The following is a 14,450-nucleotide window of genomic DNA, read 5'->3' as shown; positions in this document are numbered from 1 at the left end:
GCTCTAGGTAGTTAGTCCACGTCTACCTCCAGTGGAGAAAGGGCAGGAATTGCTGGGTGCTCAAGTTTTCCTTGGAGCAGCATTATGGGACAGATTTTGAATCATTGTACTTCTCTTGCTTAGTAAACATGGAACATTGATCCTTACTGTGACTCTTCTCTTTGCATTATATAAAATGTGTCCTCACTCATAGGCTCCCATTTCTTAGAATATAAAGACGTTTTGTTTTTCTTTCTAGCTTTTTCACTTTGTAAGGGTCTTTTAAAAATCTCACCCATTATAGATTTCTAAATTGCTAGTTCTGTTTTTGTTGTTTATTTTTTTAAGATTTTATTTATTATTTATTTGACAGAGATCACAAGTAGGCGGAGCGGGGGAAGGGTGTTGGCAGTGGGGAAAGCAGGCTCCCTGCCGAGCAGAGAGCCTATTGTGGGGCTTGATCCCAGGACCCTGGGACCATGACCTGAGCCAAAAGCAGAGGCTTTAACCCACTGAGCCACCCCTAAATTGCTAGGTTTTTTGAATTTCAAGTTTCCCATTCAGGTCTGAGCCCAATTAACAGAAAGAACAAACATGTCTTCCTTTACCTCAGCTAAATATATTTTACAGTTTCCTGACATCAATTTTTATTTTGTTTCATATCAAGTCATTTTTATTTTGCTTACAATTTTAAATCTTGACCAATCTACCTTTAAGAAAGACTTCTAAAATAGTGTAGTTCCTAAGTAGATTCTTGATCTCTCAAGACCAATTTTTTAAAATATGCTGAGTTGTTTGAGTCTGGTCTTTCCTATTCTGCTCTTAACCATTTTTCTTTATAAAGAGGAAATTAAGTAATTAGTGATTAAGTTGAAATTCTGAAACAAATTTGTCAGTCTCCCTGAGATTTAAAAAAATCCTCACTATAAATTCAACTAAATCTAGACTCATGTCTAAACTCCGTTTCTATATTTCTGCCTTTTAAAGAGGCTAATAAAATTGTTCCTTTGCTGAGAAACCTTCAAGAAAAGTAGTTCATTTCAGAGGTAAAGGGAAAGAACAAAAGGAATAGGATTGTGTGGGTAGTTTAGAGACAGAATAAATCAAGGAGAGTAGGCTTCCAGAGGTTTGAGCAGGGGGAAGTAAAGAAAGACTATCTTAGTCATTTTATTTTGAGGCCCTGGAATATCAATTAAAGAAGTTGACTATTGATTGTTATTTTGTCTCATAATTTTTTCTGTAGTTGCAGTTCCTCTTAAGCTACTAATTTTGGCATTTCAGAAGTTGGTCATAAGTCTGGTTAAGTCACACTTGTCAATATCACAGTATTTGTCATTTGCCAATATAAGTACAAAAGTCAAGGTTATGGGACGCCTGGGTGGCTCAGTTGGTTGGACGACTGCCTTCAGCTCAGGTCATGATCCTGGAATCCCGGGATCGAGTCCCGCATCAGGTGCCCAGCTCCATGGGGAGTCTGCTTCTCCCTCTGACTTTCTCCTCGCTCATGCTCTTTCTCACTGTCTCTCTCTCAAATAAATAAATTAAAAAAAAAAAAAAAAGTCAAGGTTATAGTGGGAGCTTATAAAAAAAAAACCATGAAGTTCTTCCTAGAAGAGGTTGTGGCTTTGACAAATAAAGCAGCCACTAGAGTCAAGAAAAAGGGTGTCGGGTTAATTAACTGGGAAGAGGCACATTGGGAACTTTCTGGGTGGTAGAAGGGTTTTAAATCTTAATGAAGTGTGGGACACCTGGCTGGTGTAAGCTTCAGTGTGTGCAACTCTTGATGTCAGGAGTTGTAACTTTGAGCCCTGTGTTTTGTATAGAGATTACTAAAAAATAAAATCTTTAAAAAAGAATCTTAATGAGGGCTCTGTTTATGGTTGTTACTTGTTACTATGACTACAGAACTGTCATTTCTTGATTAAGAAGGTTTAGAATCTGTTCTGGTGGCTGCTTTTGTCCCATGGCCATTGACCAATTCTTTCTTTCTAGGACGGTAAGAGCTTTGTTATTATTTCCCTAGCCAGGAAACGTTTAGGATCTTCTTTCTCTATCTTTCATGTACTGAAATTTGATGATAATAAGCCTTGGTATGGGTTTTTTCTTTTTGGTTTTGTTTTGATTTCCACTATTTCATCTTACTGAAAGCCATAGTTTTTCAGTCTGGGGCTCATACTCTTCAGTTCTGTCTCTGATTTCTAACCATTTTCAGACTTTTTGTACCTCCCCCACTTCAGGAATTGATATTTGGTCCATTTTCTCGGCTAACTCATTTACCATTCATGTATCCCAGGGTTTGGCAAATTTTCTCTGTAAATGCCAGATAGTAAATATTTTAGGCTTTGTGGACCAGATGGCCTATATTATAACTACTAAATTCTGCCATTACAGCAAGGTAGCAATCACAGATTCTACACAAATAAATGGACATGGCTGTATTTCAACAGAACTTCATGTACAGAAAGAGGTGATTGACTGGATTAGTTTGCAGACCTTTGTTTTAGCCTGTTTATCTTTACTGGAATATTGCTTAGTGAAGACAGGAATTTTTTGTTCATTGACTGTATATATCCCCACACTTAGTAGGCACTCAGCTACTTGTGACTCAAGGTTACAGATAGTTCAGGAAAGGGAGTTAAACATGCCTGTTACGGCCATCTTGTAACCAGTAATATACCCCTTCGTGCTGTTTTTCAGCCCCCTCCCCTTTTTTTTTTTTTTTTAATAGAGAAATATTTTATTCTGTTTGAATTTAGGTTAGGGCTAAAGTCACGTCAGTAATTCTGATGTGATATAAAGAGCCCTACCAGTAGCATCCTTTTAGTAAGTCTGTTTATCAAATGCGTATATTAGTATGGTAGAGTAATCATTTTTTTAAACTATTTGGTTGAATATCTAATTTATATAAGAAGCACATGAATACAAAGATATATTACCTAAGAATTCTCTCTCTCTCTCTCTCTCTGTTTTTTCCTTATAAGGTACTAGCTTTTGACAAGTTTGCACCATGCGTGAGTATAAGCTAGTCGTTCTTGGCTCAGGAGGCGTTGGAAAATCTGCTCTGGTAAGTCATTATTACCGTACCTAAGCTATTCATTGCAACACATGTTCTTTTTCTGTTGAGTTTTAGGTTTTGACTATTTGTCTTCATTTATTTGTTAAAGTGAAATCTCAGTGATTTTAGAGGCAGTGTATTTTTCTTGTAATTTTAGTCCACTTCTAGTTGGACCTGTGTAGATCATATTGTTTCTGGTCTGTTGGTTCCAGACCAGCATGAGATATGCCAGAATACAATTTGGGCTAAGCCTAGAGAGTGGGAGCATATAAATATGTGTCCATCTGTATTTCTGAGCCAGGTAGGAATGAATTTTGGTCTTTCTTATTGTGACTTGGCTTATAATATGTATTTTCTGAAAATATTAAATAAAGCTTTTAAAAAACCTTTTTCCAATACAACCCGTGACTGTCCAGTTTTCACATTATTTTAGCGGCCATGCTTTCTGTATCAAGAATAGTGTAGTGGGGGGAAAAATAGTGTAGCAATTGGGAACCAGCTGGCTCAATGGAAAGAGCATGTATGTCTTGATCGTTGTGAGTTCAATCCTCATGTTGGGTGTAGACATTACTTAAAAATAAAATATTTTAAAAGTAATAATATAGTGAGAAAAAAAGACAGTTTGACAGTAGTGGCTGGGGAAGGAGAGAAACTTAAGGAAAATGACTTGATGAGTAGTTCAGTTTAATAAAGCCCCAGTGTAAAACAGATTGACCATCTCACTCAGCCACTTAGAATGGCCACCTAGCACAGAACTTGAAGGTTGAATCAAACTGAGAAATGTGTGCAGTGGGGCATGAGCTGCTTTTTCATTTGTAAATATATCCAAAATGATGAGGAGGTGTCTTGAAGGTATGTACTTTTGTACATGAAACAAATAGCCCATTTCTAATTAAAATTCAAATTTAAGCTGCTAAGACAGAAATAGAAGACATTTAAAATTTTGCTTAAATATGGGACCTCTGGATGGCTCAGTAGGTGAAGGTTAAACGTTGGACTGTTGATTTCAGCTCTGGGTCTTCAGATCACTCCACACGGGCATATGATGCCTGCTTTAGATTCTCTCTCTCCTTCCCCTAAAGCCCCTCCCCCCATTTTTTCCTCTCTAAAAATAAAATAAATAAATTTTAAATATATGAGCTCGAAAGTTAGAATTACCTAAAAGGGAGGATAGTGATTATTAATGTTTTTAAAAAGCTTTCTAAGGTAATTACTCACCAAATGCATACGTTAAATGTAGTAGTGGTTATATTTTCATCAGTGATGTAACTGGCTATGTGAAATCAATAGTGCAAAGCGTACAGATTTGAATTTCTTGTTTTCTTTAAGTGTAAATGGTATTCTATTTTTTTTCCAGACTGTACAGTTTGTTCAAGGAATTTTTGTTGAAAAATACGATCCTACGATAGAAGATTCTTATAGAAAGGTATATGTTACTTACTCTAGAAGACTTTTGCTTTGGACTTTACTATAAATATAAGTTCTTAGTTTTAGCTTTGTAATTGCTGAATGTTGTTTACAAAGTCGGAGGAAGAAGCAAGAGTTTATTTAAAAATTAGTAGGAAAAAACACTCGATTTCCTGGTCTTGTTTCCGTACCAGTTAATGAAAATCGTAAAAACACTTGCTCGTATGTGTTCTTTCTCTCTCTCTCCCTGCCCTCCTCAGAGAATTTTAAGTTTATCCTGACCCTAAAATTGTAATTTGACACACAAACTTCAGAATTAGACTATCCATTTCAAGTGATAGTTGTGTCCCTCCACCCCCAAACACCACCAAAAACTGAACACTGTCAGGCTCCCTTCTTATTAAAGTATCACTACTAATAATAGAATTGTTTCTATGTCCACAGATACAACATGTGACAATAAAACTTAATATGCAGACATTTTTAATTTAGGGGGAGAGTTATCTCCCCACCTTATGTAACAGTTTGACCCCCCCCCCTCAGCTGCTATGTAGATACTGTTGAGAACACATGGTTTTTGCACCTAATACAATTTGGGGGTCAGTGGACCTTGATTATATAGCTGTTTTTTCTCCTGTTCTATTCAGGTATTGCATAAAACTAGTTGTAAAGTTACAGTAATCTCACTATTTAAATATCATTCTAGTTTTTGTATATAATAAGGTACTCTTACACATTAAAGAATGAAGGTATATTTTAATTTTTCCTCCAGCAAGTTGAAGTAGATGCACAACAGTGTATGCTTGAAATCTTGGATACTGCAGGAACGGTATGTAAAACAAGTATGAAAGTATGTGCACAACTTCTGTGGTATTGACCTTGTAAATGCTAGTACTCTATAGACAAATGCTCATTAAACTTAAAAGCCTACAACTTGCATTAAATCTTATAGCTATTTTTCTTATTCTCTTAAGTTCTGTGTGTGTGCGCTTTGTAATTGCAGTGGGCCATTTACTGAAGAAATAAATAGAAATTTGTTTGAATGAGAGGTGCCTAGGTGGCTCAGTTGATTAAGCAGCTGCCTTCAGCCCAGGTCATGGTCCCAGGGTCCTGGGATCGAGCCCCCTCTTCAGGCTTCCTGTTCTCTTTGCTTCTGCTGTTCCCTTTGCCACTGCCTGCTGTTCTCCCTACTTGTGCTCTCTCTGTCTGTCTCAAATAAATAAAATTTTCAAAGAAAAAGGGAGTGGGGGGAGAAAGAAAGAAAGAAATTGTTTGAATTAAAATTTTCAGTCTCATAGTACTTTAAAAACAAGTCAAAATGTATTACATATTTTAGTTAATGTGGAAAATACTTCAGTAAACATTTATTTCTCAGTGGCTTTGTGAAGTAACTTGAATAGTATCTTTTCTTCAGAGTATTTATAAACCAACCAGATTTGTTGGTATCTGAAGGTGAAGGGAAGATTTATTCTGGATATATGGTATTCATTCATGTTTGAGTACCTGATACCTGCCATGGACAATATTCTTACTTATAAAGGTTCACAGTCTAGTGAAGGAGGAAAAGTGTCAGGAAATGGCAAGATATAGGTAAGCGTGCTGATGAGCCTTGTAGAGCTAGAGTATTGTGAACTAGCTGTGAGTAACTTGGGAATTCAGTTTTGGTACCTTACATATTATATATTAAAAAACTGTCTTAAGTAGCTTTTGGGGAAAGGATATTTCTTTCCCAGTTAAGTATATTTATTGCAGATAAATCTGCTTTGGTTGTATTATTGTTAAATAAAAACTTATTTCATGAAATAGTTTTTCAAATCACATCTTGCCACAGACTATAATTTTTAAGAAATGTTACATAACACTACTGTATTCTTCATTGAGCGGTAATTATAAACTTTAAAAATTGTCAAATTAACTGTCAGAACTTTATTGTTTTTTAATGATGCTTTCTTTCTACTATAGGAACAATTTACTGCAATGAGAGATTTATACATGAAAAATGGACAAGGCTTTGCATTAGTTTATTCCATCACAGCACAGTCCACATTTAATGATTTACAAGATCTGAGAGAGCAGATTCTTCGAGTTAAAGACACTGATGATGTAAGCTGAGTTCCTAATAAATATATTTAATTTCAGACTCTCAGTGTAGTGATATCCAATTTAAGAGTTTCAGTTTAAATGGAATTTAAAGTTCATGTGTTTGGGGGAGGGGGATTTCAAACAATTTTTTTCCTAGAAGGCAAAATATCTTTACCATTCGTGCATATTTTCAAATATATATAATGTGGAAAGTGAGAAATAACTTTCCTCTCTCCTTAGCCTGTGTAAAATAAACATTATACCCTTCCTATTTTTAAATAATGTGTTTGGTGGGGCAGAAGGAAAGATGTGGGTGGCAGATGTTACTAATAGATATCTGGGTATATTTCTGGTAGACCTAAGAGCCTTTCTAACAAGAATCAAAACTACATATAAACACATCTCAAGCAACTGACAGAAAACTAACATAATAATACTTTTAAAAGGAAGCCAACCAGTACATTAAATTCTAACATTAATTTGCATGTCCCTTACGTGTACCATAATGGAGTTTAATCCCTGTATTAAACTTCAGAAGGATTACTTTAATTCCTTATCATACTATAGATAGCAGTGGTTCTCAAAATTGATCTTGCATCAAAATCACTTGTAAATCTAGTTAAAACAGATAGCCAAGCCTCACTCCCAAAGTTTCTGATTGAGTGGGTCAACAATACTGCTCAAGATTTTACATTTCTAACAGATTTCCAGATGGTGTTGATGCTGCTGAGGTCCAGGAACCACACTTTTTAAAAATCACTGTATTACATATATAATTTAATTATAAGCAAATATTGTGAGGGTTCAGAGGCATCTGTGGGAAATGTTGCCATTTCTTAGACTTCTGAAACAGGAGAACTTCGGGGTATGCTCACATATTTATAGCTCAGTTACCATTTCTCAATTAGTAAATATTTTCTATTGTCTCTGATACTAGTTTTCTTCTTCTGTCAGTTACATTAAATAAGTATGAATATAAAATTCTGTGTCTATTCCTAAAAACCAAAATTCTTGATATTCCTAATTTGGATCTTTTTCCAAAAATTCTCTAGAAAGCCAGCCTCCAAATGATTAAGGGGAATTTTGCAGAATAAGTATTATTTCTCTCTATCGTGTCTTTGTAAAATAGACATCAAATGATTAAGGTGGTCTAAATATTTAATAATTTAGGATGATTTTACTTTCTGGCTTTTTAATATATATTATATGAGAAACTAAAAATTCTACTTAAGGGCTTTCCAAATTTCTCCTTTTTGTGTCATGAAATGGAGAATGATTATTTGATAAATGCATGTCAGTAAACCAGAAAACTTGAAGTTACTTCACATCCCTTAGAAAGACTTTTAAAATTTTGAAATGTATTGGCTTTTCATAGTAATACTCTCTTATAATTTATTTTTTAAAAGGTTTTGTGTTTTGCTAACTATATTTAGTTATAAATCCATTGGGACGTAATTTTAAGGGTTTTTTTTCCTTTCTTAAAAGTAGAACATAGCTAGTTTTCTAAAAATTTCACGTGAAGGATTCTTAACAGGCATTCATATTAATGAAATTAATGAATTTTAGTTACTCAATATTTTTCTCTGGCATATAAAGTAATCCTTAGGGTTGACTCTTAGAATTCTTTGGTTTTGCCATAAGAGATTCTTAATCTCAGGAAACAAACTGAGGGTTGCTGGAGTGGAGGGGGTTGGGACGGATGGGGTGGCTGGGTGATGGATATTAAGGAGGGTATGTGTTGTGGATGACACTATGTATTGTGTAAGACTGATGAATCACAGACCTGTACCCTTGAAACAAATAATACATTATATGTTAATTTTTTAAAAAATTCTTCTGTTTTGAATTTATATAACATATGTACTTTTTTTTTACCCTCACAATTTTTTTGTATTTTTAGGTTCCGATGATCCTGGTTGGTAATAAGTGTGACTTGGAAGATGAAAGAGTTGTAGGAAAGGAACAAGGTCAGAACCTAGCAAGACAGTGGAACAACTGTGCGTTCTTAGAATCTTCTGCAAAATCAAAAATAAATGTTAATGAGGTATGGTAAAATGCACTTTAAAAACTCGATTTGGAATTCAACATTTAAAATTAATGAAAAAATAATGTGTGTGTATTAACACAACCTTAGGTTAATGTTTGCTCTGGGTGCTTAGTTGATCTTATAGACAAAAATCTTATGTTAATAAATGTATGTTAATAAGCAACAGTGCTAGAATTTGCTCAGAGGAAAAAGAAGACTAGGTCACCTGGGTGGCTCAGTCAGTTAAGCGTCTGTTCGGCTCAGGTCATTATCCCAGGCTCCCTGCTCAACAGGGACAGTTTTCCCTCTACTCCTCTTACCTGTTCATGATCTGTCTCTCAAATAAGTAAATAAAGTCTTTAAAAAAAGAAAAGGGAAGACTGGACAGAAAAGGTTAGGGGAGGGAAAGACAGGATTAAGTATTCAGGTGTATATATGTAGCGATGAAGGATGTTTTGTAAAAGATGGAGACAAATTTAAGAAGGCCTGCATGGTTCTTGCCTTGAAGGGGCTTAAGTCATGTGGTAGGGTAAAGATAACATAGGGAAGATTTGAAGAGTAAAGGATTGTTTTCTTTGAATGATATTAAATGTTCTAATGAATGACAGTAAGATCTCTGCTGCTCCTTAACTCAGTTCTTATTTTAAGGAGAGAAATTTTAGCACTCCCAAAAAATAAAAGTATTTGATAGTTACATGACTACCTAGTTTTACTTATTCCTTAGCTGAACAGAATATTTGTTGGAGTTCATATATATATACGTGGAGTTCAGGTTTTCAGTTTATTTTTTCCATTTTTTTGTTTTTTGGGGGTTTTTTCCTAATTAAAAAAACAACCAAAAAAACAACCCAACTCTGTTTGCAGATCTTTTATGACCTAGTGCGGCAAATTAACAGAAAAACTCCAGTGCCTGGGAAGGCCCGCAAAAAGTCAACATGTCAGCTGCTTTAATATATTAGATGCATTGTAGCTCTGAGCCAGGTATGTTAATTTATCTTTTCCTCTATTTTTATATTCTTTTCCTCTAACTTTTAACCTCAGCTTCATTAAGGACACTCTTTCAAGAAAACAAGTATAAAATGTTTTGTTGTTCTTAAAAAAACAAACAAAAAAACCAAGATTACTTCTCTTTAAGGTATCCATGAGTTAGAATGATATCCTAGTAATTAAAATAACTATTTCCTTTATATATCATCATCAAAAGTAGGGTATTCCACATAAGTGAATATTCTAGGTAAGTTCATCCAATATATAATTATGCCCCATTGGAACACTGGTTTGCGCTGACAGTACAGTGATGAACAAAACCAACCTTCTTTCCTTGCCTTAAGCTATTCAGGTCTAGTGGAAGAGTTAGACAATTGAAAAATACGATAAATGAGGGATAGACTAAGTCCAGCACAGTACTAGTAATAAGAACCCCTGACACAGTTATCATATGCTAGCTAGCACTCTTAACTATTATCCACATATTCATTGAATTCTTACAACAATCCTATGATGCAAGAACTATTATTGTTCCCATATTACATATGAGAGAACTAGAGCACAAAAATATTACTACTTGTTCAAGCCCTGCAGTTAGTAAATATAGGAGCCAAAATTTGAATCCTATGATCTGAACGCATGGCTCAGAATTTGAGTGATGAACTGGCTCCCAAGCCCATGCTTAGTCGTTATGCTCTTATGGGTACTACAGGAGCATGAATAACTGGAACCCCAAATTAGTCAGATGTAAACTGCGGACTCAGGGAAAATATGTCAAAGTAAAAGACATCTAAGCTGATATCCGAAGAGTTGTCAGGCAGAGAAAACCACAGAAACAGCTCAGAGATGAGACAGCAAAGGAAAACTAAACATACAACATTTTTATATGTTTTTTGAAAACAGTCATATTAAATGATTTAATACTTGTAAATCAGATCACTGCCTGGTACTTGGTAAACTTACCTTCAGCCATTAGCTGCTGCTCTTTGCCAACAAGAATGGCTTATTGCTCCTTTACCATTAAAACTATATTTTACTCTACCCTTATTCTGGGAGCTTGTAATGTTTGTGGCTCTCCTCAAGGACCTCTTGAAGATTAAATGTAAATGACCTTCTACGGTAGCACACTTTAATCTTCGAGAGTTTGTCCCTACTCTTTATTTAAGGTTTTCTGTTTAGAGATACATGCTCTCATTCCTGATAATCCTCTCAATCCTCACCACATGTCCATTCCTAGGAGCACACATGTGTGTAAACTCATATACTCCACAATCTGTCCTATCTAATTTGCCACAGTTGGTTTGCTAGGATTTAGAAAATTTACCAAACTCATTCAGACTGAGGACTTAAAGCTCAAGGCAATTGCCTCAACAGCCATATCAATATTAACATTGTTTCTGGAACTTGCAACAAGTCTAAATCCCAGAAAAACAGTAAAAAGAAAACTTTCTTTAGCCCAGAAGTGTATGCAGAAAATCATCCAAAGTAAATAAATACTTGGCAGACAATGAGTTCTAATTTTACCTTTTTTTATATCGCTCACAATTTTTTGAAGTTTAATTACATAGGATTTTCATACAATACCAGCTTTTTCTAACCTCCATCAAGTTGATAGAATTTGTTTAAATATGAAATTAGAACGTTTATAACTGTCGACTATAAAGAGCCATCATGAAATAAATTATTTTTTGTCTACTTCTCTGAACCAGCTTTGTAGCTACTCTTTCTGGAAGAGTAAGGAAGAAAGGTTTTGATTTTCAGATACTAGAAACCCTGATTAGATGTACATTCTATACTTACGATGTAATTCTAGGATTGGAAACACTCATTTTGTTAATATGGCTATCTTTTTAGATCCTAATTCTAATAAAGTTGACCTGAACTAAAATATTAATGTGTTTTTTTGGTTTTTGTCTTTCTGCTTTGAATCTTTGGAAGATAATACACAGAAATTTGCACTAAGGTACCTTCCCTTTCTGGGTCTAAAAGTTAATTTGACTGACTTTAAAGAGGGCAGCAGAGTAGATGAAGTCATTCTGAAAAGATAAAAATGTCTACCTATGCTTCCCTTGCTATGAGTTGTGTGGTGCATTTTCATACATTGTCATGAATGTAATGACAAGAGCTTGTATTATATTCATTTCTAACACATAAAACACTGTTGCTTTAATGTATACCTATGGATCTGTAGTCTGCTGTTTTCAACGCCATGTTTTCAATTTAATTTTCTCCTTTCAACAGGTCTGAAGAACTGTTGCCCAATTCAACAGTGCCAGCATTCCAACTTTGTTAAACCTACCAACATCTTAAATGGACTTTCTGTGGTGGTACCCTTTAAGAGGCGGATGAAAGCTACTACATCAGTTTGCACATTCTGATCACTTTCCAGTATCACAAGAGAGATTTTTACTTATATAATAGTCCTAGAGTATGCAGCTGGTAAAACCAGAGGCTACAATCCAGTATTACTGCTAAGAGACATTTTTCATCCACCAATGTTGTACATGTATGAAAATGGTGTACTGTATACTTTAACATACCCCGTACTTTGTATTGGAGAGTACAATAATGTAAATCCTAAAAGCACCACTATTTTAGCATAATAAAAGAAAGTCCAAAGAGCTCCTATATAGACTACTCCAGATAACTTCGCTTCTTTGATACTTGTAGCTTATTGTAATTTTTTTTAAGAAATTCAAGGTCATTATCATTGTATTGTACAAATAAGCGCTTTGATTAACACAGCTATATAGTTTTTTTAATTTTTAAAAAAACCTGTGGAGACAGTGATCTTGTCTTTAAAATATGATAGTCCTTTCAGTATAATGTCTTAGATTAAAGACATTGCCTTTAATATCTGTTGGGAAGGAAATGTCCAGACTTTTCAAATCTTTTATTATATGTTTCCTTTTTTGTTTACATAGGGAACCATGTTTATAGTTGTGTGTACAGTGGGGGTCTACAACAAGAAGTGTATATTTTCAAACAATTTTTTAATGATTTAACAATTTTTGTAAATCATTTTCAGGCTTCTGCAGCTGTAGATTCTCACTGTGAATCCCTTGCTTGCTCATGCATAAGTGTATTTGCAATACCAAATATACAGGTTTAGTATTTTTGCCTGTTAGTGATTGTTTCACATGTGTAACGTTTTGGTTGAGATGTTAAATGGTGGACGAGTACTGTGGATGTGAATGTGGGAAGTAATTTTAATCATGTGTAATTGGTCACAAGGCCTAAGTTGCAGTAACTATTGCTGTTTTATTTAACAATGCCTTGTTGCTTTGTATGCATTAACCGTTTGGGTGTAAAGATTGTGTGTCTATCCAACAGGGAGCCACAGTATTTAAATTGACCAACCTAATGTTACAACTACTTTGAGGTGGCCAAATGTAAACTAAAAGCCTTAATTAAAGTGGTGCAATTTTGTATAACTTAGCATCAGTAGTTCAATAAATTTGGATTGCCATGCAAGGGCTTGCATTATAATTACTTGCCACTTGAATGTTTTGTGTAATGTTTAACAGTGCTAGCAAATAAATTTGGGTTTAACTTCTTTTTAAATGTAACAGGTGCATTTTACATAGTGTGGTTTCATAATTTAACATTTGGGCAAGCCAGGTTGATTCATTGATTACAGAAATAATGAGTGAAAGATATCAGATTTTTTCCCCCAGTAGTGTTTGAATATCCACATAACCATCTTTTGAATTTTGGAGGGGGGGAAGAATTTTGTAAATCAAGCAGTATTACTGACGAATACATGCTTTTTGGGTAATGTTCAGTAGCTCTTTGAGGTGTAGGAGAAAGAATTGAAAATACTTTGATAGATGTTATGCTTATGGATTTTTAAAAATATATAAGATGAAGTTATACTTAGAATGTTATGGTTATAAAGATCTTTGAAGTGGACTCAAGAACTAATTTCTTTATAGAGGATCTGTCTTTTCCTTAGGTGTGCTATAATTCAGTTCTTTTTGAAGTTTTTAAACAAATCTTAATCTTTCTCAAAGTATTTGCCAGTCACTAAAGCATATCCACAATCAACTAGTGATATCATCTAATTTAGGGGTGTCTGTTAATCTCTTAAAGATACATCCTATTTGAATGGAACATTTAAAGGCTTTCATTGTAGGAAGAAAAAGGTATTATTCCTTACAAATTTAACTCAAGGAGTTCCATGTATTTAAAGGTTTTATGTATCTAAAGAAAAAAAAATATTCTCTCAGAAGACCCACTTAATTAAGAGACTTGTCTTGGCAGAACTGGTTTTATTTATAGCCATCAAGAGAAAACCCCCCCAAATGTGGCATTATAGAGCACAAAATCACTTCAGTTTACTATATCCGGTTACACCCATTTGACCTTTGTAGGTACCACCATTAATTCAGTTAATTTTAGGGTGAGGGAGAGAGAGAATCTTCGAGCAGACCCTGCTTTGAGCAGGGAGCCTGACGCTAGGCTTGTTCCCACAACCCTGAGATCATGACCTGACCTGAAATCAAGAGTTGGACGCTTAACCAACTGAGCCACCCAGGCACCCCTGAGTTCTAGGTTCTCGAAAACAAATATTCAGATAAGTATAAGTGTTCTAGGTCTGAGTGTAGAGCAATAACTGAGATCAATTTAGGACCCCGCCCTATTATAGGGTTTCTCAGCCTCAGCAGTATGGTGTTTTATGCTGGATAATGAGTTGTTGGGGAGCGGTCATGTGCATTATAGGATTTTTAGCAGCATATCTGTTATCTACCCTTTAGATGCCAGTAGTACCACCCCCGCCCCCAAGTTGCAACCACTGAAATTGTCTCCAGACATTGCCAAGTGTTCTCCAGTTAGATTCAGGGGTGGGAATGTTGAAGGGCAAAATCACCTGACTGAAAACCACTGACCTGCTGGTAAGCAACACATTAGTTA

At 35.0% G+C, this 14,450-nt stretch overlaps 1 protein-coding gene across 2 annotated transcripts in view; it reads left to right on the top strand.

The window, feature by feature from the left end:
- The window catches only part of RAP1B (RAP1B, member of RAS oncogene family), a 46,604-nt gene extending 33,499 nt beyond the window's left edge, over positions 1 to 13,105 (top strand). The window contains exons 2-9 of one of the 2 annotated variants that reach the window (XM_082742923.1): positions 2,371 to 2,446; positions 2,961 to 3,043; positions 4,392 to 4,460; positions 5,214 to 5,270; positions 6,404 to 6,544; positions 8,424 to 8,567; positions 9,414 to 9,530; positions 11,778 to 13,105. In XM_082742923.1, coding sequence (XP_082599049.1) covers positions 2,987 to 3,043; positions 4,392 to 4,460; positions 5,214 to 5,270; positions 6,404 to 6,544; positions 8,424 to 8,567; positions 9,414 to 9,500 — 555 coding nt within the window. In that variant the 5' untranslated portion in view covers positions 2,371 to 2,446; positions 2,961 to 2,986 and the 3' untranslated portion in view covers positions 9,501 to 9,530; positions 11,778 to 13,105. The remainder of the gene's footprint in view (positions 1 to 2,370; positions 2,447 to 2,960; positions 3,044 to 4,391; positions 4,461 to 5,213; positions 5,271 to 6,403; positions 6,545 to 8,423; positions 8,568 to 9,413; positions 9,531 to 11,777) is intronic. The other variant, XM_082742922.1, reaches the window with a different exon arrangement.
- Positions 13,106 to 14,450: the final 1,345 nt, after the last annotated feature.

This window comes from Mustela nivalis, assembly GCF_964662115.1.
Source record: "Mustela nivalis genome assembly, chromosome: 7".
NCBI lineage: Eukaryota > Metazoa > Chordata > Mammalia > Carnivora > Mustelidae > Mustela > Mustela nivalis.
This window is presented reverse-complemented; position numbering and strand designations above follow the sequence as displayed.